We start from the raw sequence: 27,440 nt of genomic DNA, 5'->3' as shown, positions 1-27,440 counted from the left end.
GATCTTTAGTATTGTCTTTGTTAAAAAAAATACCCAAATTGTTATGAGAGACGGTCTCTCTAAGAGTCGCATTAGATTTATGGGTTAAATAACTCAATTAATACAAATTAAAGAGAAAAAATTCTAGGCTTTTATTTTGAGGTCGTCTCTTTAAAAGACCATCTTTCACAAAAGTAGATAAAAAAAATACCACTAGGCATCAAGCAATTCTCTAGTGTATACTTAAACACAAAATATTGAGAGAGATTGTGAGAAACCATCTCTAATTGAACCGGTCTATTATATATTTTTTTAAATATTATAAGTAGACATTAAAAATGATGTTATTAGATGATTAAGATATTGAAATAGACATTAAGAATACGGTAAATAAGCATTAAGAATAATGTAAGTAAGATTAATAATACGATTATCTAATAATTTCTCTAAATCCCCTTTCAAAATTCAAACCCTAATCCCCATTCCTCAACTTCCTGCGGCGCACTCTACTGCTCCAGAACCATGGTTATCTAATAATTTGTCAAAATTAAATAATCTTGTTACTCCATCTCTGCCTCCCCTCCCTGCTCTCAATTCTGTACTTGAAAAACAAGGTTATTTGATAATTACTTGTCTTGGTTATCCAACATTGAAGATGAATTTTCAGAGTATTTTGTTGTTGTAAAGAACCCTAAATTATTTTTATGATTACTTAGGATTTGTGTTTTAGTAGCGATGTTGATCCTAAACCTGAATCTGTGAGCTTTATCAACGGAGGTACTTTCCTTCTCTTTTGCAAACTTATGTTCTTTCTGTGTTAAGTGTTATCCTCAATTCAATTCATGTAATGTAAACTATAAAGGTCTTTAATTTCTCTACCTCTTTGATTTCGCTCGAATTCAAGCAATCACGAACCATTACTACTTAATAGCATCACAATGAACCAATTCCTTTAAAATGTACATCTCTAATTCCCGTCCACTGCCATTGATTCATTCTTTTAATTAGTTTCTGATGTCCGGGCAAACAATTGCAACCAACTAATTGGGGTTTTTGGATTCAATTTGTGTAGACTTGGAAAGGGAGCTCGTTGCTGGAAACTCGTGAACCACCTGCCAGTTGCCTGGGTAACTTGCATTCCTCTACTGCATGTATAAGCTGGAGTATTGTATTCTTAAATATCATTTTTAATTATCTTTCTATATTTTGTTTGCTTCAGAGTTAGTGGATATTTGAAACTATGCAACCATGTTAGTGAATTGAAGTTGCTGAGTTTAAAACTAAATGTTAGCGTATTAGGTCCATTTTTTAAATGTTCAATTGCTTGCTGATGAATCTACAATGTGGTGATACTTTTGTTGATCAAATTGGGATATTGATTCACGTAAAATTGTATGAGTCTTAATCTCTAATGAATGAGGTCAGCTAGCCTACATAAACCAATATATTTGTTCCAATGGTTGTCCACCCGCACCCAGTTCCAGACCCTAATTTTTTTAGTACCCAAATCTATAGGGTTCGAAAAATTTGGATCTAGACCCAATTCCTTAGGTTTTGCCTAGTCTAGGGTCTAAATCTGGATCTAAAACTATAAATTTATTTTCTAAAAACTATAAAAGCACACATCATGCAATTTTCTTTTATTGGTATAAAATTCATTAGACCTTTTTAACCAGTACGAAATTTTAAATATTTTTATGCTAATTGGGCGACCAAGTTTATAATGTTTTCGAACATTTAAGTTCTTAAAGTGCTAAAGAAACATACAACGATAGAAACACAAATTACATAAAGAAATTCGATCATATAAAGTCCCAAATTACACAAGGTTCCAAATCAAACATATCCAAAGTATAACAAAGTTCCAAACTAAACAAACAAATTCACATAAAAAATTTTGAAAAAACATGTATAATAATCCTTCATTGAGTTCAGATTATCATTAACATCATCTCCATCTAGATCTTACCAAACATGAAAATTAATTATCAAACACAGAAGCACATTCTTAATCTTTAATTAAAGAATGGAAAATAAAATATATCTTACCATGACAATAACATCAAATGTTTCAATATCATCCACAACGGTCTCAAAGTCATCAATAATAGTAGAGCTAGCATGAGTATTTTCCATTACACCTTTATATTAAAGATAATATATACGCTTACATTAGTAAAGTAATTAAATTGAATGCTAAGTTATGTAAAACAAAAGCTATAATAGAAAATATACTTTTGATTTTCAATGGTCGTCCACCTGGATTTTCTTTCTCTATTCATTTTGGTATTCTACCATCTCGACCTTTTAATCAATATTTATATCATTATCCACATTACAAGCAAAATAAACCATATGGTTATGGAAATAAATAATTCATTGCAAAATAAACCATATGGTTATGGAAATAATTAATTCATACACATGCTATAACACATCATACGGATAATGAATGAAATAATTCATACACAATTTACATGCTATCACAAATCATATAGATAAGGAAAGAAATAATGCATATATATTCTATATGCTATAACAAATCATATAGTTAAGGAAAGACATAAGTCATACAGACTATACATGCTATCACAAATAATTTGGCGAAGGAAAGATATAAGTCATACATACTCCACATGCAATAATAAATTATATAGCTAAGGAAAGAAAGACCTCATACTCACTAAGTCACTAATACACTATACATGCTATAACATACACCAATCATATGATGAAGATTCAAAGATAAGACTAAATTTCTAGGTAATATTTTCACTTAAGGGTGCACTTTGAATCTATTTAAGGAGTTGAGTTGAACTTCAATTTTCTCATCTTTTCCTTTGTGACAACTGGCAGTACTATTACTTTGCAGTTGATGTCGATAGATTCATCTATGTTCTCAATTTTCCTCGATTGTGTTTTTCATCCAAATTTAAAGTACTTCTTATTTGCAACTTAATTACTCATGTCCCTTCTCTTTTCCTTTTCTTGCAGCATGTTTGTGAAATAAGGATTGTGCGAAACTAATCATTAGTTAGGAAATTTTAAAATTTTCATTCACCTATGTATTCTCATTTTCTGATTATAAATCCCTTTCTTGTTCTTTTTTCTCACTAATTGCCATAATCAGAGTGATGTCTAATGATGTTTTGATATCTATTTTATAGCAATGGCTCTCTCCTTGCAACGTTATTCTTGTGATTACAAGCACGAGGTTTTAAGTGAACTTTTGAAACAAAGGTAAATACATTTGTACAATCTCTTGTGGGATTTCTACTTTTGGGTTTATTTTGTTCTTCCCTAGAGTAGAAATGTTAATAAATTTTTTAATTCTAATATTTTTTCTTATTTCTTCTTTATTTTTGGTATGTTATGAAGCAGATTATGTACTTTGTTTATTCAAAGTTTTAATGGAAAGAATGATATTTTTTAATTTCCTTTGGGTGTTTTTTAAAGCTTACTCTTAAATAAAATATTGTTCTCATTATAGTTGCAATGGTGATTGATTGTTATTGTTGATGATGATAATTGAAATTGAAAAGATTTTTTGGTTTTGTTTTTATCGATTTTTTTTAGAAACGACAAAGAACTTAAGAGATCAATGAAGCATGCAATGGAAAAGGCTGTTGATTTGCCAGAAAGTTTGATTATTGAAATTTTTTCGTGGCTTCCTGTGAAGTATGTGCTTCAATACAAAAGTGTTTGCAAATCATGTTATGCTATCATTTCAAATGGTGCGTTTGTATCAAAACATTTGAAAAACTACTATAACAACAATGACGATTGGCGTTCTTGTCTCCCTGCTAATTATCATGAAACCCATGCTGAACTTAAGTTGTATGAGCTATTAGTACATGAAACTCCTCGAGTTTTGGTTGGAGCTGATTATTTGTGGTCCTTGTAATGGTATTTATTATCTGTATGAGCACAGTTATAATCTCCGTGCTTTGTGGAATCCGACTTTAGATGTATGGACTTTTGGGAATGGATGTTGGACGATAAAAACTAACATTAGGACCTCTATCACATATATGGAATCCCGTTGGCCATTGGAAGGATAATTTAATCGTGTTAGAAAATCGGGACTGTAAGTTGGTACTGATTGATCCAGACTCACAAGAACTGAAGGATCTTGCTTTTGGGGTACATCGAAAATGTTATGGAGTTTTTGCATACATGGAGAGCTTGGTGTCATTTAAACATAATAGGTTTGAGAATATGTCTCAAATGCTAATGGGAGTAACTTTGATTAGATCATTAACTGCACCACTGGAGGACTAATGAGCAATCGACACGTCAATAGTTGTTGTGTTCCCAACAAGGCGATATTTTTGGGATTGCTTAAGATATCTACTGATGGACTTTAGGACATTCCCTTATAGCCCAATGATGGGCTATAAATACTCCGTTTAACTAATTTTTCAACAAAAGAGATAATTTAACCCAAGCATAAGACCAACTTATTACTTGTGCGTTGAATAAGAACTGTTTTTATTTAAACCCATTGATCTTCAAAAGACAATAAAAAGGCCCTAAGTTAAAATCCATCTTGCTGCCACTGTACACTTGGAAGAAGTTAGGCAATCTATATTTTACGAATACTGACTTGGGCATCGGAGTATATTTTTTCGAATAACTATTTTGGGCGTTCTTAACGCTTTTGATTGTGTAGGTAATCAGGGCATTTAGAAGAGTAGTCTTACTGCAAGATTTGGCTTGATAGAAAAAACAAACATGTAATCCAGTTTAAACCCTTGCATAAGGATAATCTTTGGATTAATCTCGACTTTGTTCATTATTAATTGTGTTCGGTACAAATATAGAAACAAATTTGAATGATTTATAAAAAGAAATATATAGCAAATAATTTAGAATGGAAGCAGTATTTATATTTTTACAACTTTCACCTTGAATACAAAATTAAATGATTATATATTTGATTTAAAGTCAAGAGGTCTTCATGAGGAAAATTTGAGATAAATGAACTTATTTTGCAAAAAAATTTTAAAATTAAGCTTGAAACAAAACTAAATTTCAAAATAAGTGTCTTCAACCCGAAAACTAATTCATAAATTGAATTGTTGGAGTAAATTATTTTTGGAAAAAGATAGTAAACCCATATTTTACGTTTATTTTGAGTGTGAAAATATGTCAAAAAAAAATTGTTGGTCAATCATTTAGCATTTTTTTGTACTTCCATTGATTATGAGAAATAAAATTATTTAAGTATTTCTTTGCCTCAGCTACTACTTTCTTTGCCACTCGCCTGGCCTTTTTGTAACTATCTCTCTTGTTAATCCGAATTTACTTCTTCTGCAAAGTTCATAAACTCTTTAAAATTTAAGCTTTTCCTTAATTTTGATCAGAACTTCGTCATTCCACCACCATATATCCTTATATGCTTTTAGCTTCTCGTTCGACTCCCCAAGTGTCTCTCTCGACCAATCTAATGTTTTGCGCCAAACTATCCTATATTTGGCTAGCATCTTTTGACTGCCTAAAAAACCCTTCGAGCTAATTCTTTGTGTGAATGTTGTGCGCACACCATCTCTTAGGTTACCCCATAAAATATGTTTATGTAAATCTCTCATCCTTTCAACAATCGAGATCCCCTTTTTCCCTACTACTATTATAATTAAAATGATCCTATCGTTGCACTTCTTGACTTCCACTTTATGTTCTTTTAGATCCTTTACATCTATAATCTCGATCCTATTTCGCCTGCCATTTGCGCTTACGTACCACATTTTATACCCCTCTATCTCATCCGGTCTTCCTCTCCTCCATCTAATTTCCTGAATGCATGCTAAATGAATTTTGTATTCCTTAAGTGCTTTCACAAGCTCTATTGATTTTCCCTTAAGTAGTCCAACATTCCATGTCCCTATCCGTAGTTGAAACTCCAACTTGTGGTCACAAATTGCACCCCTCCTCCTTGGACTAGATCGTAGATTGACATGGTTTGTGAAACGCTCTATCCTACTACGTATCTCAAAGACCCTAACTTAAAAGAATTACACTTAACCTTAAAAGGAGAACAACACTCCTAGATTCATAACTAACCAAAACAACCATCAACACTCCAAGGCTAAACTTTAAAAAGAGCTCATAAAAATAAAATCGAATTAAATAACAATAAAAACACTAAAACCAATTTAAAATAACAAATAACACTCTACAATTCGTTTTGAACACCAAAAATATCAAAACACTTCACTTGTACATTTCATCAAACACTTGGTATGCACCTAAAGCACTGTTTAACACTAACCCGATATCTTCAATGTGATGACAAAATTCTTTAGCTCAATATAAAGTTGCACACTAATACGGTAATACCACCTTAATAATCAATATCAATATTACAATAGTATTTCAAAGGCTCAAAACAAAGTTGCACACTAGAACCACCTTAAATATGCAATTTAAGACATAAATATTACCTTGAATATGATCCGTTTTAGATATCAATTTAAGTCTTAAAATATGACTACTTGTCACATCTATATAATCTATAAAATATATTAATAAAGAAATAATATATGATATTAGTCGACACTACAATAAAAATTTCACTCTTTTTTTTTTTCTAAGTATGTAATGTTTATTAGCCCCTAATAAAAGATTTTTATGAATATTTATTAATTAGTATATGGTAATGTGCAATTCATATATTTTCTCTTGCTCTAACTTTGTCTCAAATATGTGGAGAAACAGTTGACAAATATAAGAAAAAATATGTGGAGAAACAGTTTCTCGCCACTCTTAGCCGATTACACAAAACTACAATCAAGTATACAAAACTACAATCGAGTATACAAAACTACAATCGACTATTGCATTCTCTTGCTCTAACTTTGTCTCAAATGGCGTCATCCATGTCTTCACCGATTTACTACGTGTCGGCATTACGGCCGTTCAATAAACGATCATTTCTGTCTTCTTCCTTAACATCTCCGACTGTTCTCCGGCGAACTTCGCCGCCGAATATTAGGTTACCGGCGAGCTTGAGTTCGAATCTTTGGAGCGGTAAACGTCGAAGATATTTGTGTGGCGACGGTGTAATTGTTAGAGCTGAAGATAGGGTTGGAAATTCTTCTACATCACCTCAAATTAAGGTCTTTTGATTTCTGTCCCTTTTGAATTTATATTTTGTTATATTTATTGTTTTGGCTTTTTAATTGAAACAATTTATTGCATTAGTATGAATTTCTCCGTGTCTTGTTCGCTATGCATTGATTTGAATTCGTACTTTTGCTTGTATATAAAGCTGTAAAGCAGTTAACGCCTAGCAGATTGATTTTAGATGTTTATTGTTATGAAATTAATTCGCAAAACAATAACTGTTATCAACTGAGAGTTTTGGTTTACTATTAGTTTCTAGTTGGTTTCATGCTGTAAGAACATAGAAGTCTTGTGTTAAGTTAAAGATATATTGTTTGTCATTTCCATCTTTATAGGATTTTAATGGATAAGATAGTTTCTTAATGATGAATTTTCTGGAACCGTGGTTTGAGCTTTTAAATGTTAGTTGATAGAATTTTAGAAAATGGGATTGGTACCTAACAAGAGAGAAGAGTTTAACCACTTATAAACCCAAAGAAAGTTCATTTCTAAAACCAATTGCTATGTAGGCAACAAATGGACACTTAAACCACTTATAAACCCAAAGAAGCTTTACAACTAAAACTAATTGTTTGTAGTAGGAGTTAATCCTGTAGTTTATAAAGTGATTTTACTCTTCTCTTTCTCCGATGTGGAACAACTCACATGTGGGTAATAAATGGACACTTCAATAGGTTTTGACTATTGACTATTCATATTGATTTGCCTCTAAGTAAATGAAATGATATTGAAGTTTATCATTTACATTTACAACTGACCATGTTGATGTTTGGTGTTGTAAGAAAAAGGGATTTTATTAAAAAATATGGTCTCACATTTCAAGTTTCAACTTTATTGTATTTTAATGGAAAAACACTTTTTTCTTTTAATTGTTAGTGGTTATGGAAGTTTGGGTTTTTCTTATAAAACATGCTTAGGTCGTTGTAAATGGTTAAATGTATGGATAAAAAACAGAATTGTAGAAGAATATTTGAAAGCTGATGGGATGGTACATCATAGGAAGCTACCTTACAAGATCATAGAGTTTATTTTAGAAGTTAATTGTACAATTGTTGGAAATCTCTACTGCTCTTACCATATCTTTATTACTTCTTTGGTCACTTCTCATTTGTTGGACTTTTTTAAGACATAGATTAATGTCATGTTTCTCGAGTGAATGTACAACAACATAACATTACCCTAATGCCAATTGGTTCCCATCTAAGCATGGTATTGACTCTTGATTGAGTGTAAACTTTCCAAATATATCCTGCAAATTAGTTTTCTTGTTGATGTACTTGTTAGTAGACCTGCATCCACATACCGAAACGCTTGATTGTTTTTGTTGTGGGTGACATATGTCACCAACTGTCATCTCCTCTTGAGCGTGTTTGAGACCCTTTTTTAGTGGTTTGGAATGCTTATTGGCTGTTGGCACGTTAAGTTTTTGTTGTTTTCTGTCCTTGGTGGCCCGTTAGTATAATTAGGGGTGAAAGTTTGGTCTGCTTTTTAATCATCAAACCGAAGTTAATTACTTTTTTTTCAATCCAAATCCAAATCACATTTTGTCACAATCCAAACCAAACCGAATTCCATTAGTACATTTTTTTAGTCCAATCCAAACTAAATCAAACCAATTTTTCAACTAAAAATTAATTCTAAATGAAAATCAAATTAAGAACCAAATAGTAAATAAAAAATAAAATAAAATAACAGAACCAAATGTGAGGCTGAAAAAAATGACACTTAGATTCTTGAATAAAGGCTTAGTATTGTTGCACTTAAGATTTTAGTTGACACGCCTAGTCGAAATCAATTTTTTTTGGATTTTTATTTTCCAATGCAAATACAAATCATATTATAGAAAATCCAAACCACATTTTTCGTCATTTTGGATTGGTTCGGTAGAATAGCTAGATGGCGCTATCTTGCATATTATTTCACTTGGGCTGTAGCTTCTTGATGGGCCATCTTCTGAGTTGTTTATTTACCTTGACAGTCTCAGGAACTAATACCGTCTTCAGGAGAATGTGATCCTATATGTTCTATCGATGAAACAAGCTCCCAAGATTTAGAAGCCAATTACGAGCCAAAGACTGATTTTGTGAAGGCTCTTGCTGTTTTTGCAGTTGCTCTGACGGGTACAGTAGCCATTAACCATTCTTGGGTTGCTGCAAATCAGGTTCCTCTTAATTATAGTCTCTACTGTTTTAATGAATTGTTGAGGTGCCTTGCTAATGCATACTTCTCCGGCCCTTGAATTTTCTAAAATTTCCATTTTAGTTTGTCTCACCTAATTTGCTACATTTTTTTTTGACAATGACCCCACACCCTATCATAATTCTTATCCACAAGTTTAATCTTTCTTTTCATTTTATCCACACAATTTGAATTTTTTGTCTAATTCTACCTGAAACTAAACAAGAAATTAATAAAGAAACGATTTCTACTTGTTACAAATTCAAAGGGACGGAGGAGTATCAATCTGGATTTAAAGGATACATACTAACAAATGAGCACTAGTGAAATGTTGTGATGCAGGATCTTGCTATGACATTGCTTTTTGGCATAGGATACATTGGGATAATATTTGAGGAATCTTTAGCCTTCAACAAAAGTGGAGTAGGATTACTCATGGGAGTAAGCTTGTGGGCCGTTAGATGTATAGGGGTAAGATTGTTTTTGTTTCTTATGGAAATATTGGTTGTGTACGTATGGCAACAATGTCAAGATCTTCATTAACTGCCCTTCAATTCTTCAAACTCCATACTATGATACACTCCACAGGCTCTTTGACATGTTATTACGAAACTTGAAAACCAAAATACTCTATCCTATTTTGATCAAATGTCCCATCTGTTTTTTGCATTATTCACCAATCACTTTTAGTTTGTATTTTATTCTCAATTTATAAGTTAAAAGATAATCAAGCGAGATCTTATTTGATTCTTCTCAATGTAAATTTTATTAATATCAACTCATTGAAATTTTTAACCAAGCACAATTACCAATATTTAGAATTAAAATAGTGCATCAACAAATGTGCAAAACTAAATGGGACATTTAATTTGAATAGGGGAGAGTAATGTTTACTTAAAATGCTTACAACATCAATTATAAGCGTTCACTATCTTCATATGAATCTAGATCAAGCCATTAGAGTTTGTATGGAAGAAATGAGTTTGCATAATGAATTAAATATGTTGGTCCTGAAATGTAATGCACATTTTGCTTGATGATCTCTTGATTCTAACACTCCTTGTGATTGTTGGAGTTAAAATCATTATGTTTATTGTTTTCTTACGTTTTGATTTTACATTTAATATGCCAAGATATACAAATACTTTGACCATATGAGGAAATCATTCTTATGGTATAATTTGACTTTTATGCTATAATATATCATTTATACAAATCTCGGTATAAATCAAGGATATCACTCTTCCATTACATTTGCATATGAACAAAGTCCTTAATCAAGATGTGGTTAGTTTCTTTTTAGCTGTATATAGAGTAATCTTGAAGGAAACAATTCCTCTCATAAGATGTGCTTAATTTTTCTCATTAATAATAAATTTGTAGGCTCCTTCTACGGAGGTAGCTATGTCAGAGCTAGAGCATGCTACAGCTGAAGTGAGCCAAATTGTATTCTTTCTACTAGGTGCAATGACAATTGTCGAAATAGTTGATGCTCATCAAGGCTTTAAACTAGTCACCGAGAACATTACAACGCGTAAGCCGCGTACTCTCCTATGGGTGGTAAGTATTATGTTTTGTTATAGCATAACATACCATCACACATGCATTTGCTTTTGTGGATTTGCCATGTCTAGTGAGATTTATGGTTGATGTTTTCTATATCAGTTGCTTTAGAGTTCATATTAGAATATGGTTGAGACTGTTAGAATATTAGAGTTCATATTAGAATATGGATTTGCCATGTCTTGATGTGAAAATTTATTTACTGCAAGTGCACGATAAACGTGTAGTTGCAGGTTGAACACAAGGAAGCTATAAGAAATTGCTAATCTCTACTTATTGTATTGCTTGGTGAAAAAGATAAATGATTGATGTTGTGTATCTAATGGTCTAAGAATGCAATGATAATTGGTCTGAAAATGTATGATAAAGAAATCTAGGGTGTTGGAAGTCCCCTAAAATTTCTTGTATGATCAAACCTCTATCAGTGTCTATAAAATGTCGGATTAAATATGTGATTAAATAAGATCTTATTAATCTCAAACTCTCGTTGATTAACTATTAGATTTAGACCCTATTAATTCAATTCTCACATGCTAGTTTTAATTGAATGAATAAATAAGAATTTAATTAAAATTTACCCTGAAGCAAAGTAAATCCTAATCTCACACGCTAGTTCTGTTGATTAGTTTAACAAAACATATTTAATTTAGGGTTATTAGCTCACTTTAATCACTTTAATCCTAACTTTATAGACACCTTTAATGGTCAAATCATACTTGAATTATAGGTTCAAACCATAGCCTTAGAAAATAGATCTACTCACCATTCATGGTGAAAGCAATAGATAAAAACCCTAAGATAAAACTAAACATGACAAAAATTATAATAATAATGCTAAAAACAATAAATAAAATATGAAAGGACATAATTTAAGATCTAAGAGAGACAATTTATGAGAAATAATGTTACTTTTATTAATAACTACTACTAAGAAAAACAATTAAAGTTTGACAAAGAAAGATTAAACAAAACAAATTTGACAAAGAAAAATTAAACTAATAATGAGAAAGCAAATTATTGACAAGAAATTAAAATGAGAAGAAAATTAAATGCTTACAAGAATTGTAAAGGGCGTTCAATGGAGTAGAAGATGAAGGAACCCCAATAATGAAGTTTGTCTCCCTATTTATACTCAAAAGGACTTTACCCTAAAAGCCAATGAAAACTAATTAAAGATTAAGAAAACTGCAGCTTGAAAAATTCCTGTGCAGCCCAAGTTACATTTCGCCGAGTCAGCTTTCACAAGGGCTGCACTTCAGCGAGTCGGCTTTTTGTGCTGGAAAATCAACTTTTGTGCAGCAATAGTCGCCGACTTGGCAATTGTCTTTCCTCCCCTCACGCCGAGTGGGCATTTCTTGCTGGAAAAATGCATCAATTTTTCTTTTCTCGCTGAGTCGCCGGGGCTTAAGGACCCTCCTCAGCCGACTCGGGTTTGCAAGCTGGGAGAAATTTTGACTTTGGAAACATTAATTTTTGGTTTCTTGCTTGACTTTCTTCATATGGCTTGGCACTTTTAACAACATAAGACACACTTTCTTCTTTTCTTGCAAACACTACTAGCCATACTTTACACAATAACAACTCAAATACTCCATAATTGACTGATTTTCTCACAAATTTGTTAGAAGGCATCAATTGGAGTAAATAAGTTTAAAACGGCCCTAAACGACCAATAAACAACTAAAAAAGGAGCATATAAAATTATAAAAAACCACAATAATTCTTTTACCAAGACTTTGAATTAGGCCTTTAATTTACTACTTTTTGGTTATTGGTTACGTAAGCAAATTTTATGTATCTTATGTCTTCTTATGTTTGCTGGTATACTTGCATGCATCTCAATATTTCTTGTGATGGTAACCATTTCCTTTCACTGAAACTAATAAGTCAATATTTTATTTGAGTTGTGACTCGTGATGATAAGTTTTTCGAAAGATGTCTGAATTTTAAATCAGATAATGTTTTGCTTGATTCACTCTATCAAATGAGAGTTTTTGGTGCCATCTTTTGAACTTGGCATGAGGCATTCATGTTTAGACAACGGGGATCTGGAAATCTAGAATTTTGAAGCTTTTTTGATTTTATATTCTTAAAACTTTTGGTTCAATATTCATATTTAGCGGTGAAAGACTGAATACAAAATTACGGATTCTATTTCCCAAATTGAGGATTAAAAAGTAATGATCACTTCATAGGAGATTGGGTCGATGGTTGTGTGGCTTCTCTTTTTTTGAACATTATTGTGCATGATTTTTTTGGGTAGTTGAGCGACACCACCTCACATCTGCTCCGCCTTTTTGGTGGATTGAAAGTTAGTTACGAGGCTGGGGAACAATATAGAACACATTAACTAATTTTCCTATATTGTTGGATTAAGCCTTTGACATTTTTGCAAACTTTTTCACTTGAATTATTCACTTGTGAGTTTTTGATTATATTCTTTATATTGAATTTGTTTATAACCATTGGCTTTACTTTGCATCCATTTAAATCATGATGTTACTTAGTGCTCTAATTATCATTGCAGATTGGTTTTGTGACCTTTTTCCTGAGTGCAATTCTTGACAATCTGACATCTACAATAGTCATGGTTTCTTTATTAAGGAAACTAGTTCCCCCATCAGAATACCGCAAGTAAGTTTCCATGAATTTCTAGTAACAGTTTTTTAAGAATTTTAATGGAGGCAAAAATTTATAATTCTTTGGTTTCAATTACAATGGACTAATAGTGAAATGACTCGTGAAATCATGCAATATTTCTATTCATGTGAAATCGTGGAATGCTTCTATTAAGGTTCAATCGGAAACATTAAGAACTTCCTTGTTTTACAAGGATAACATTGGGTACATTCGCCCCCTAAAGGCCTAAGCCTCGGCTACGTAGTAGGTGCTTAATAGCATTGGGTTAAATAAATGGACTCAATATTAGCCTTTAGGTATTTTTCTTTTGTGTGGCTTTGTAGTTTGAATGTTAAAAATTACTATAACCATCCCATATTGTTGGGATTAAGGCATTGGCGTTGTTAAAGCTCCACAAGCATGCTAAATGTATTGAAGACATTATATTGTCCATTATAAGAAAGTTGGTATGATCACAATTTACAATAGTGATATGAGGGTATCATTATTTCAATTTTAATCCTCCATGGACCAAATAAAAGGCTCATTAGTTCATGTGTGCTTGTTATATATATGTAAATCTGTAAGTGATGTTTGCAATCTAGGGTCAATAGGTAACAACTTTGTTATTACAAGGGTAAGGCTGTGTACGTGCGCTGTGTAGGCGAGAGCCACTCAGGGCTTAGGGGCATTGGGCAAAGGAATGTTGTTTAAAGAGGAGACCTACTTGGATAACTGTTGACTGGAAAAAGACCTTTATGTAATCAGTGTAGAGAATTAAGAGCTTTGCTTTCTACTCATAGTTTATTGGTTTCTTTCTAAATCTTCTTCCCACTTACCAAACTGTGCCAGGATTTTAGGAGCTGTTATTGTCATTGCTGCAAATGCTGGAGGTGCTTGGACTCCCATTGGTGATGTCACAACTACGATGCTTTGGATACACGGTCAGATATCCACACTGCCAACAATGAAGGTTTGTTGTATCTTATGAAGCAATATTCCATGTTACTCGATTCTGATTAGGTTGCTTGGTATAAGTGAGGTCATTTTGTTACATAACGGCCGTTATATGAGCTTACCACTCTGCTACATAACTTGTGATCAGGGGCGGACCTAGTAGGCTCCTGCGCCCGCAGGTAACCTCACTGGCATTTGAAAAAAAAATTAAAAATTTGCAATTTTCTGCTGCCAAGAGAAATCGAACTCACGACTGCGCGACTGTATAAATTTGCACTCGCGACCAACTGAGACATATAATATCAGTGATATAAATTGAAATCAATTGTATATAGTCTGGTTTTGTTCCACTAAACTAATAATACAAACCATCACGAAATCAGTTCACTATTATTAGGGCATAAACCAAACACAGTCACCCAATCACCATTGTCCACTACTGTGTCGTGGGTCTGCCGTCTGCTGTCTGCACCTCCACCGCCTCCCCCTCCCCCCAGGCTGCCACCGTAAACCGTTGGTTTCCGGTTGCCACCACCACCATTGCATCCAACTTTTGGAATTATAGTCAAGTTTAATCAAAGGTGCGATTTTTTTAATTAATTCAATTTTGCAAATTTATTCAATTTTGCAAATGATTATCAATTATGATAATATAATCTTGATTAATTGCAATTTCTATCAATTTGTTTGAATAAATTATATATAAATTCTTGATTAATTGATTATTGTTCTTGATTAATTTCAATTATTATCAATTTTTAAATTAGTTGTATATATGTTCTTGATTAATTGTTTGATTATTTATTTAACTATGTTTTGGATTAATTGATTCTTATAAAATTTTTATTTAAGTTACAAATTTAAAAAAAAAAGTGAATTGCTTTTGATAAAAGTTTCAATTAATAATTGTTGATTAGTGATATATTATTGTTTAATATATATATATAGAGAGAGAGATCAAAGTGTCATTCGTCAGTTTCAAGATATGAAAACTCGTCGAAATAGTACATAAAATATTCTCTTATAGGATTAAATTGATTTTTTTTTTGTATTAATGATTTTCTTATTTAATTATGATTTTAAATATTGTGCTCTCACTGAGTTTGAGTCCTGAGTTCGCCACTGCTTGTGATTCAAAGTCACGGAGTTACGGCCAATATAAGATATTATTCTAAAATACTAGCATTTATTTTTAGTATATATTCAGTTCTAAAAGGTCTATTATAAGCTTCAATTTATTATATAATCTTACTTTTTTCTGAAACTAATATATAATCTAACGTGAAGTACTATAATTAAGTGGAATTTTCAAGTTAACAATTCACATGGCGAGGCACTCGTAACACAAAAAGGTGCGCGCTTCCACGGCCTGCAATTGTTACCATAATCACGACAACAGCCATTATTTTTTTGTTATACTTCCTACCCCTTGTGGTTCCAGGCTTCTTGGGGTTGGGTTTCCCGTATCCATTCCCTTATTATTATCTGCTTATGCAAAAACTCTGATTTTCCATGAATATGGTAACGATGTTGTCGAGCATAAGTTATGCTTTGTAAAGAGGAAATTTTTTTACACAAATTCTTGTGAGAGACCATCTCTAATTAGGCCGGCCCATTATATATTTTTTAAAATATTATAAGTGGCATTAAGAATGATGTAGGTAGACATTTAAGATGTTGAAAGTAAGCATTAAGGATAATGTAAGTAGCCATTAAGAATATGGTAAGTAGGTATTAATCTTTAATGGGTTGGGCTTGAGATACATTTCTCAAGAGACTAGTTGATTATTTATGCCCGGAAGAGGGAGATTTTACATGCTTAGTAGCTGACTTTTTTGGTCCTTCTGCAGTTAGTTTCTTATATATCAAACATCAACAAATGTATACATTGCTATATATACTGAGATTTTGGTTATTTCTTGGTTAGTAATTTGTTATTGATTTAAAACTCCAGAAAGCCAAGGCTTTTCAGTAAGATTAGGTTTTAGCATGGCTGCGACAAGCACCATGCAATCTTCCTCCTGATTTGCATCTTAAAAGTTGCAAAAAATTCTGGCTATGCAAATTTTAACCTGTTATTGACTTATTGTTTATGATGTTGCCTGGAGTCTTATCATTTGGACAATTTCTCTCCCATTCTGACAGTGATGGATTTTGACAAATTTAACTAGAAGGACCAATAATTTTTTGCTGACTAAAAACAAACAAATACTAAATTCATAATATAATACATACATTTAAAAAGAGCATAGATTTCCTAGTGCAGAATTTTCTTTAAAAAGTATAGACATTTTAGGAAAAAATTGAAGCTAATGCTGTTAGAAATGTCACTCATCCAAAATCAAAATTGCCTGTGTTGTACGTATTATAAAGATGGACTTCAAATTCACTACACTCAATCTAAGTGCATAAACAGCCAATCTAAAATTACTACACTCAATTAACATATAACTGCACCCACCTTCTTATTATTATCATTTTGATTTTTGACTCCTATTGCAAATACTTCGCTTAGACATTATTCATCTCCATAATTCCAAATTTTCATTGTCTATTTACCAGTATGTTGATTAAATTATATTGTCCCAAAATCTATAATTAAAAAACATGAGGCCACAGCCTCTAAGTCTTCAAAGAAGAAATGAAAAGCAGTATGAACAATGCCATAATGGGCCCACGCTGTGATGCTCATCTTTCTCTAATTTACTTGTAAGAATAAACCTTCTTTGGCCTTTGTTTATACTCCTATTTTACTTAACATTGGGAGTGGCCACAATAAAAAACAAAGGGTTTGCATGAGCTTTTTTTGCGGGGTGGCCCCGTTGCATTCTGATTCCAATATAGGACATGTTCTGCTAACTTAATATTTCCTATTTGTTCAGGACTTGGTTATACCTTCTGCTATCTCATTGGCTGTCCCATTGGCCCTTATGTCTCTTACAAGGTACATGTCTTCAAAAAATGAGTTTGGTAGTTATGTCTGCTTAAAAAAATGTTCATTCTTTTTTGCTGAAACTATGTCTATCGCTTCCCTTCCTCATAGTGAAGTGAATGGAAAGGGGCTAGAAACTTCCAGTGTCTTGGCATCTGAGCAGATGGCACCTCGAGGACAGCTTGTTTTCTCAGTGGGAATTGGTGCTTTGATCTTTGTTCCTGTGTTCAAAGCCTTAACTGGTCTGCCCCCATATATGGGTATGCTATTAGGACTGGGTGTTCTCTGGATTTTGACAGATGCCATTCATTATGGTGAATCAGAAAGACAGAAACTGAAGGTTCCCCAAGCATTGTCTCGAATTGATACTCAAGGAGCTCTTTTTTTCCTAGGGATTCTTTTGTCTGTTAGCAGGTAACATCAAGTCCTTTTCCATCTCTTCAGTCTTTAGTTGATATTTTGCCTTTTGCTTCACAAAGTTGATCTTGATCTGCTACTTTGTGCTTCACTGAAAATTCTTTATTTCCCTTTTGTTAATATTTGTGTGATCTGGGGAAGGAGATGAGAATGGTGGAATTAATTTGTGTAAAGCATAATAAGGACGTTCCTGAAATTCTAATGGACAACTTTGCACATAAGAACAGATTGCTGCGTGCAATCACTTTTATACCTTTTCTAGCTATTCTTACAGGCTATTTTCTTGACTGTAGCTTGGAAGCAGCAGGAATCCTTCGGGAGCTGGCAAATTACCTTGATTCCCATATCCCAAATGTTGAACTGATTGCTAGTGCAATAGGAGTTTTTTCAGCAATTATAGACAATGTTCCTCTTGTTGCTGCCACAATGGGAATGTATGATGTATCTAGTTTCCCGAAAGACTCTGAATTCTGGCAGTTGGTTGCATATTGTGCTGGCACTGGCGGTTCCATGCTAATTATAGGATCTGCTGCCGGAGTTGCATTTATGGGCTTGGAAAAGATCGATTTCTTTTGGTACTTGAGGAAGGTAATGCTTTTATTTTGATGACATAATCTTTGTCTGTTCCTCTACGTAGAATGGGGTTGATAAGTATCTTGGTCGTTATGCACAGGTGAGTGGTTTTGCTTTTGCTGGTTATGCAGCGGGAATTGCAGCTTATTTGGCATTGCATAACCTCAATATCTCTCTGCCTACTACAATCGCCCATGTTCCGTTCCTGACTGGTTGAATTATTCTCCTGGAAGTTTGCAACATTCATTCGCTTTAAGCAAAATTCGGACTAGAAACGGTCTGTGAGCTGTATAATGTAAAGACTCAGAATTAATGCACTTGTGAATATTCTTATATCTTTAGCTGGCATAAAAAAATTATATTGAATCTGTTTTACGTCCATACTTTTGTAATTATTAAAGACTTAAAGGTAAACTTTTGTTTGTATTTGTAATTTCTTCATGGAAAGGACATCTGGCATAAGCTGTGCAACAGGTCATATAAGGGCCGGGTTGGCCTCTAGTAGAAACAGAATGGGTCCATCAAGCCCAATCCAACCCATTTATCATATTTTTTAGGACTGTGATGCTATAAAATTGTGTATAACTTTCTTAATTCAAAAAGAGTTATTAGCTTTCCTTTTAGATTATAGAAAATGAAGTTCCAAACAGGCCGTTCAGACCAAAACTCTCCAGAAAATCAATTTTTAAAAATAGATCATTATAAGACCTTTTGAGGCCCACAGAGACCAAGAAATCAAGTTTCAGATCTTCAATTGCTGCCATAAATTTCTCCTTTGCATCTCCCCAGTATGTTCTGCAACTAATCTGGTTGGGAAGAGTTTGGTGTAAGACAGAAGGGAGGATGTTTAAGTTTTCAATTTTGAAAATTAGGGAAGAGGAAGGGCTAGCGAGATTCGTAACGTTAGGGTTTAAGTTGAAGGGGGAGTTAATGTCGACCTTTATCTAGCCCATGTTCTTTTATTTTAATAGTCACTTTATTCAGCCCAAACCTTATAAGAAAATTTGAAATGATTAAGCCGAATTATCAACAAAATGAACCAAATAAGATAAGTTTCAACTTATTTTCAAAAGTAAGCGTGAAATTTTCAAACCTGTGGTTTGAGACTGTTTGCAATTTTTAACTACGAACAAGTCATAAAAAACACAATAATTGTTCGCAGTTACTAACTGCGAACAACTTTCGCTTTTTTTTTGACCTGTTCGCAGTTAGTAATTGCGAACAGCTAGCTCCACAAATACGCACAGCAGCTTACACCGTGAACAGGTCAAACTGCAAACAGGTAAAAAAATAAGTCAAAGTTCGCAATTAGTAACTGTGAACAACTATTGTGTTTTTTTTAACCTGTTCGCAGTTAATAGTTATTAACTGCGAACAGTCCCAAACCACAGGTTTGGAAATTTTACGCTTATTTTAGAAATTAAGTTAAAACTTATTTTATTTGGTTTATTTTGTTGATAATTTGTCTTAATCATTTCAAATTTTCACCTTATAAAACCCTCATAATTAAGAGCTGCATTAAGGTCTCACACGGATTCCGAACCCCCTGCCCAATGTACAGGATTATTAAAGAGAGATCATTAACAATTTTAAATGACATCATCACAAATGATTGTACTATATCACATTTCCCTTGAAAAACAGGTAATTATTGATTTGATGAAGTCAACAGGGATTACATACAAATATTTCCAGAGTTTTGTCATGAAATTTATAGTATTATGTAATAACAGACAAATGACGTTATTATTATCGATTTGAAGTCCGTGTATTCAAGAACTCGTTTTGTATGAGCAATTTTATATGTAAAAAATTTCTAAAAAATTAATTTTACAAAAATGCACATGAACTAAACAAAATCTCAATTGAATATATTTTACATCAAACACCTAAATATAAGTCAAATAAGATCAACTAATGAATAATTAATGCTATAATAACAATAATTAAAAGACCGGAGGTAGTATATTAAAAGTTATCACGTATAGACCAACAGCATAGCAATAGTTGTATCAATAAATAATTCTTTTTAAATACAAAAAAAGTTATCAATTCTAGAAACTCCAGGACCCAAGTCCCTAATACCTCATTCTCACTTATCAAACAATTCCTTGGACAAAAACTCCAGGTTCAATTCTTGAAGTTACAATATCTTGACTTGATGTTGCATGCAGGTTTCAAATTTGTTTTTAAACATCCGGAGTCCGGATCATATGGGTTTGGAATATTTTTATATTTTTACTCTTTTCGAAAAAAAATAGAGAAATAAACTTCAAAATAAATTGGAAACTAAACTTCTCGCAAAATAAGACAGCAATTTTATCTTTGGTCAAAGTCAAAGTTACAAAAAAATTGATGAACAAGCATATAAATATATCATAATAAATAAACTAAAAAATTATTTTTGAGAAAGTTTGTAAAGATAATTTAAAAATTTAATGAATATTGACAAGTCATTAGTAGAATTTCCTGATATATAAAAGGCAAAATATAAACAAAACAATCCTAGCAGAATATGGCCTTCAAACAGTGCAATTCCTTGAACGGAATAAATTAGTCAAAACTTTCCAATCATAAAATAAGCTACATATATTATAAGATTGTAATCTTGGAGCTCACCTTGCTCTTTGCTGGTACAGGAGCTGCATCCTCACTAATCTTTTTGACAGCATGTTTTAGAGATTCTTCCTTCCCGTTTCGCATAAGGCGATTGTGTAGCTTGCTCTTTTGTGTGGCCTTTTTTCTCTTGTGGCTTTTCATCTCCTCTCTTTCTTTTCTTAGTTTTCTCCTCATCAATTTCCTCGGTGTCGTTGAGGACACACCGCAATGATGTGTCAGATGCCTCGAAGGAATAAGGTGCAGGCTGCCCATTGTCAATTTTCTTCGTCACACTTCTAAATTTTATTGTGCTAGACTATCCTAAAAGTAAGAGTTCTTTATTAAAATGTCCCAAGGTTGGGATTTTCTAAACCATTTTTCCTTAAATATTTTGCAATTTTCTTACTCAATTTGGCACATCAAAATAATTATTCTACCGAATCAATCACAATTACTAACCTTCTACAACTGGGAACAATTCTGGACTTCTTTGAAACTTTTTGTGGATTTTACAGACACGTCTTTGGATATCACCTATATAGAAAAAAGCCAAATCAAGTACAAACATCAGAGGATCCAAAAAAAGATCATGACAGAGAAAGATACTAGTACAAGATTTCATAACTGGGCCTACTCTGCAAGGTTGATAAGTAGCAAGACGGGTAACTGAAATAGGTCTCTTGATGTGTTGAGCTTGATAGCTAAGATGGTTAGGAAATTCAGAGTTTCCCAACATAAACAGCCATAAGGGATTGTTTCAATTGAATTGGCGACGATTAATCTAACTCTTTGCACAATCACTCGCTCCCTAAGATTCATAGGCAAAAAAACTTTGACTATGGATAGTTTACACAATCCTTTAATTATGCCTCTCCACCAATCATGTCAGACCTTAATAGGTGAACCATTTCTTAGTTATTTACATCATAATCCCAAACCTGCCAAATAGGCTCTGGTAAGATATAGGGTTGGCCTCTTATGAGCATATAGAGTAGCAAACAAGAGTGCATATCAACGGAATATGTAAGATGGTGGAAATAAATATGGAGCCTTGTACTTAGAATAAGCACACAGAAAATTTAAGGGAAGTTGTTGGTAAGGGATATGGTCACATGGAGGCCAATGTGCACCAAAGATTATTCATGAATTTTTATCAAGGAGTTTTTATCATGGAGCCTTGAAAATGACACCCATGATAAATAGGTTCCAGAGTTTTTATCATGGAGCTTGAAAATGACACCCATGATAAATAGGCGAAAACCAAAAAAAAGTGAGCCATGACAATTTTTACGTGAGAAATTCAGCATTTTTAAGAGTTTTTCTTAAGGTATTCAGCATGTCATACATTTTTTCAGTGGTGCCAAGGCCCCAATGTACATTCACCTCTAATTTCTTAGTATCATCAATATTTTATTGGTGAAATCCTTAAGGATGGGAGGAGGGAAGGCTTATTCATGAATTATGAGCAATGATTACTTACGCCATATCTGCAACTTTCTCATTTTCTTGTGCAGCTAAGGCCACCACCGGCAAAAAAGAAGATGCACTTTGAAGCTGCAGAAAGGTCGATGCTAAGCCTTTACATCTCATGCATAGAAAAAATTACATAAAACGCAAACAATACGTTCATGTATTACCATGAAATGTCCAGCTATATATTGAAAATTTGAAATAAATAAGCAATTTGATATAAAAAAATCTTAAATTAGACATTGTTTAAACATATTTCCCAAAATAAGTATTTTTAGCCCAATACTAAGGTTTGGTATATGTTCTCACTTACTAACAGCGGCTCATTAATAAGTTGAGTCAAAGAAAGTCGGCCCAACAATTGGTAACAGCGGCCGATTATTGGGCTGACTTTCTTTGACTCAACTTATTAATGGGCTACTATTAGTAAAAGAGGTTCATTTGAAGTGGCCCATTACTGGGCTGACTTTTGTTGACTCAACTTAATAATTGGCCGTTGTTACTAAGAGCGAACGTACTACAAATCTTTAGCATTGGACTTAAAGTACTTGTTTGGGAAATTTGTTTAAACAATATTTATTTTAAGATTCTTTTACATTAACTTACTTATATCTTTCAAATTTTCCCATATATTCTGGAGTAGCACCAACTGGCATTTGTGACCCATCCAAAACCAGCCCAACCTTTAAGAGAGAGAAGGAAAAATCAATGTAACTTTGTAATAGCTACATAAAGATCACATCATTTCCCGCGAAACATGAATGCCAAGTTTACCTTTGACCACTTGCCAATAGGTGCTAAGTTCACTCCTCTGTTTAATAGAACATCAGCAAAGTCACGCCCGCGGGTCTACATCTAAAAGAACAAATTATACAACCTTAAACCTTAAATAGTAAAGCGAAAAATGAGCAGGGATGGAACTAACACATCATATGAACATCAAATTCATGAGCAAACCTTTATAGTTCTTCAGCAAATAGGACGCGGGGTTTTAAAAGCTTCAATAAGCCTTAGTAAGTCATGAGGTGGAAACATCTGCACAAGAACAATCACAAAGCTAAACACAATACAACATAACATCTGAATTAACAAAATAAATTATCAATTTACCTCCATTAGCACCCCAATAAGGAGCTCATTGTAGCCATAGTATGAGGACAAGAACTCGCCACTCCTTTCTGCTTTAAAGCCTTAAAGTTGGAGAGCACCCGCACAACTAAAATCATTGAAAAAGATATTAGGCATGAACAACATGACTGGCTGAAAATGAACTTCAACTGCTCCTTGTTAATAAAGTCATGCACAGACATGTGACATTTTACATAGTAAATCACAACATTCTTTGGTGTATTCGCCTTCCACGACTTGTAAGATCAGGAGGTTGATGAGCCTCTTCTTCCAGCTCCTAAAATATTTAAACATCTCTAGATTGAGTAAGATACACTTAGGAAATATTGATTTAAAAGAGAAACAAAACACTTCCTGTATTGGCAATATGAATCCATCTTATTCCTCTTGAATGTTGAGCTGCAAATACAATTCTTTTTGTGCTTCCCTTTGTTGTATAGCTTGTTCCTCACCAATAGCTCTTGATTTTTTTTTACAATATCATCTAACTAAAAAGAATCTAATTCTAACTCCAGTTCAGAACTAGATCCTGAATCTGGTCAAGTAATTACAGAGCCAAAGCAAAGCGTAATGTAATATGTGACAAACAAATGCTTACTAGAAAAAGCTAATGCATCTTCTGTCCAAAAACAGGTTTCTAACATCACTCCTCTAAGTGTTCATTCGGGTTATCGGATCGGTTTCAGACCGTTGTAATTTAGTTCGATTGTATTTCGGATCAGTTCTTTCCCGGATGCATGTTCCGCCGGGTCACACTCCAGTCGCGACAGTTAGTCGCGGTTCGGTTGAACATTAGTTATTCGAGATATTGTGTTTGCATCGGTTCAGTGTCAGATGAAGTTCGAGTCGAGTGTCAATTGGTCTCGATTTGTCATCGGTTAATAAATACTTTGGTTTTACCTGGTACAGATCGGGAAGGGTATTTTCTTCAAGTAGAATTCGGCTACAATTTACTAATTACTTTCGATCGAGTCAATATCAGATTAACTTACTAGTTGTATTTTAATCAATGATCAGATTCTCTTTACTTACGGAAAAATAGTTACCATGCAAATCAATAGTGATTATTAGTTTGTTACTATTACTTGTTTGCCTTTAAACTAAAATTTAAGTTCTATCATTTTTCATCTAATTTGATTAAAAATAATTTAATAAACATTGACCATTGATTATTAACTCTAAATATGTGAAATTATGTATTTTATAAAATTTAATTTATGAAAAGATCTATAACTTTATTAGATTAACTAATAAGATGACTGAATATGAATCGATCATACTTCTATATTAAAAATTGGTTGAGGTTTACAGTAGTTCGATTTTGAATTAGTTCGGGTTAAATCGGTTTTAACCGGTTCGAGTTCGATTTCGCATGATTCGGGTTAGATATGATTTAGTTCGGTCATTATTAGGTTCGATGACTCGGTTAACGGTTATATGTCGGTTATAAAAATCGGTCGCAGTTCGGATTCAGTTGTCAATCGGTACGGGTACAAGTTTGGTTCAATAAACCTTAAAAATAAACACATTTTCAAATCGGATAACTTTCAGGTCTATTCAAGTTATCAAGTCGAATCACATTTTAACAGCTACACCCCTACCCTCCGCTCCACTCCCAAAAAAAACAAAGGGAAAAGGGATGCGTACATATACTGTTATAGAAAAATTGAATCAAACATGAAACAATCCAGGTGGCACATAATTGATCATCCACTCAATCATCAATGGGCGAAACACAACAATTATCATGCAAGACAAAAGCAATCTTCCAAGTCCCTAAACATCCAAGCATGACAACTACTTGGCTTAAACTAAAGTGTTTCCAATGTCAAATTTATACAAAGCAAATAACAACATCAAGTAACAAACATGCACCACATAAAAGAAACTTTTTAAAAATATGAAAAATTGTCATGAATAATCTCATTTATTATTGACGATTCACTGTAAATAATCTATACTATCGATTATTTATGAATAATCCCACCTTTCCACTATTTTTACTCGTGACACCCCTGAAAAAAAAGTGACCGACTAATGCAGGTTTCCATGTAGTTGTTGCAGGTACTATTTTCATTCCCTTTTATCCCTTTATCTTGTTCATCCATCTTCTTCCTTGACCTTAATTTTCTTCATTCTTATTCTTCTTCTTCACTTACTTTCTTCATTTTGGTTCTTCTTCTTCTTCACTTACCTTGTTCACCCATCTTCTTCATTTTTTTTATTTCTGAAAATATGAACTTCAATACCAACATCAAGCCAGCAAAATGTATTGGTTTACTTCTTGGTTTGAAGATGATGATTTGGAATTTGAAGATGGAAGAGGAATTTGAAGATGATGGTTTGAAAATAGATTTCTAAGGAGATAGATGAAATAAAGGGGATAGAAGAAATAAAATCCACATGAAAACCTTCGTTAGCCAATCACTTTTTTCAAGGGTGTCACTAGTAAAAATAGTGAAAAGATAAAATTATTCATAAATAATCGATAGTACGAATTATTCACAGCAGATTGTCAATAAATAAAATTATTCCCAAACAATTTTTTCTTAAAAATATAATGGAGTAAACAAAGGAACTATGTAAACAACATCGAAATACAAGACAAAGTTAAATCTTTTATAAGAGATAAAGTTAATAAAACCCATTAAACAATTACAAACAGTATCATCGTTCTCATACGATAATACAAAAAGTATTGACCAAACAATTAAATAGTTGTATTATATAAACATACCCACAGAAGATAGAAATAAAAAGTAAAAAATTGAAAAGTTGGACAAAAGCTACCATTACTCTTCAATGTCCATGCCAAGGAATCCATAACTGATTAAAATCACAAACCTATTTTAACTCCAACTATAAGATTTATGGGGGATTCAGCGCAAAACGGCATGAAAACTAACACAAATTGGCCATAAAAAAATTAGTGTAACGATTGAAGTGTTTAAAAATAGAAATAATTTAGCATGAGAATTAAATAATTGACGATAATGGCCGAAAATAAAGAAATAAGAGAGGGAATTACTGCGTAGAATGTATTAGAGGGATCAAAACTCAAAAGCGACAAAGATTTTCGCTTATCGCCGAGTAGAGAGTGTAATAGAGATTTTGCAATACCATAATTCAAAAGAATGTATGGAATTCTGATTTAAATACCAAAGGTATATACTTACAGATTGTAGTGGGAGTGGAAGCGCTGGTGACAATAGAGGCCGTGGGAGTGGAAGCGGAAGTTCTTTTGAAGGTGGTTATGGCAATCAAGGCCGTGGGAGTGGGTGGCAATCAGGGTGGTCTCCGTCGCCGTCGTTTTCGTAGGAGAAGCCGTGGGAGCATATATTAATTATTAATTATATATACTGCTCTCTCCAGTCTCCACTTTCATTTGCATTTAAGAGAAAGACGTATTTTCTAAGAAAATGGTAATGAATCGAGAGGAAGAATAAATTATCTGGATGGAATGAATTGAGAGTTAAATATATATGGATGAGACTGAAAAAAGATGGTGGGCAAGTATTCAAAAATATAAATAATATAAATTAAGTGGAACGGACCAAAATAGAAAATGACGTAACTAAATAATTCAATTAATAGAAGTACAAATGGAAATAAGATTGTTGGCTTTATGTTTTGAGGTCATTTTTCAAAAAGATGGTCTCTCACAAGAATACTTGATTAATTATATAAATCTAGTTTAAAAGCTCGTGCAATGCACGAAATTTAGTATAGAAATACGTATAAATAAAATTTTCAAAGAATGATGCAAGAAGAATATACTCCTTTGTTTAAGAAAAGTATATAAATGATATATATTTTAATAAAATAATTACTTTGGATAACAAATCAACTTATTAAAATATTTAATCCAATTTAACTCTAAACTTATACTAAAATATATATT

At 32.8% G+C, this 27,440-nt stretch overlaps 1 protein-coding gene, 1 long non-coding RNA gene and 1 pseudogene across 12 annotated transcripts; 2 read left to right on the top strand and 1 right to left on the bottom strand.

Moving 5' to 3' along the window:
* The first annotated feature begins 424 nt into the window (after window positions 1–424).
* LOC130825020 (uncharacterized) lies at window positions 425–4,866 on the top strand (annotated as a pseudogene).
* A 1,799-nt stretch (window positions 4,867–6,665) lies between these two features.
* On the top strand, window positions 6,666–18,769 carry LOC130825010 (sodium/proton antiporter 1). The gene is made up of 10 exons (XM_057690036.1): window positions 6,666–7,097; window positions 9,083–9,265; window positions 9,625–9,753; window positions 10,666–10,842; window positions 13,373–13,479; window positions 14,317–14,437; window positions 17,304–17,365; window positions 17,465–17,767; window positions 18,064–18,358; window positions 18,444–18,769. The coding sequence occupies exons 1-10, from the start codon at window positions 6,846–6,848 to the stop codon at window positions 18,558–18,560; spliced, it is 1,746 nt and encodes a 581-aa protein (XP_057546019.1). The 5' UTR covers window positions 6,666–6,845; the 3' UTR covers window positions 18,561–18,769.
* On the bottom strand, window positions 16,947–26,968 carry LOC130825012 (uncharacterized). Of its 11 annotated transcripts, none has more exons than XR_009046818.1 (10): window positions 23,522–26,968; window positions 23,369–23,446; window positions 23,186–23,266; window positions 23,018–23,094; window positions 22,579–22,592; window positions 22,422–22,495; window positions 21,401–21,475; window positions 20,963–21,206; window positions 18,024–19,615; window positions 16,947–17,902 (listed from the first exon to the last, which is right to left on the bottom strand). It is a non-coding gene; the product is annotated as an uncharacterized LOC130825012 (long non-coding RNA). The 11 variants fall into 11 exon arrangements; XR_009046815.1 differs by having other exon boundaries at window positions 22,579–23,094; window positions 23,522–23,627; window positions 23,734–26,968; XR_009046816.1 differs by having other exon boundaries at window positions 22,579–23,094; window positions 23,522–23,627; window positions 26,716–26,956.
* Between the last annotated feature and the right edge of the window lie 472 nt (window positions 26,969–27,440).

Source organism: Amaranthus tricolor, chromosome 1 (genome assembly GCF_026212465.1).
Source record: "Amaranthus tricolor cultivar Red isolate AtriRed21 chromosome 1, ASM2621246v1, whole genome shotgun sequence".
Taxonomy (NCBI): Eukaryota; Viridiplantae; Streptophyta; class Magnoliopsida; order Caryophyllales; family Amaranthaceae; genus Amaranthus; species Amaranthus tricolor.
Note: the sequence above shows the minus strand (reverse complement) of the source record. Positions and strands in the feature narration are given on the sequence as shown.

What these genes read in the sequence shown, in the direction of transcription:
- LOC130825010 (XM_057690036.1), top strand. Translation starts at nt 6,846, where the DNA reads ATGGCGTCATCCATGTCTTCACCGATTTACTACGTGTCGGCATTACGG. An exon ending in GCCCTTATGTCTCTTACAAG is followed by an intron (nt 17,366 to 17,464) that starts GTACATGTCTTC and finishes CCTTCCTCATAG; the next exon opens with TGAAGTGAATGGAAAGGGGC. An exon ending in TCTTTTGGTACTTGAGGAAG is followed by an intron (nt 18,359 to 18,443) that starts GTAATGCTTTTA and finishes CGTTATGCACAG; the next exon opens with GTGAGTGGTTTTGCTTTTGC.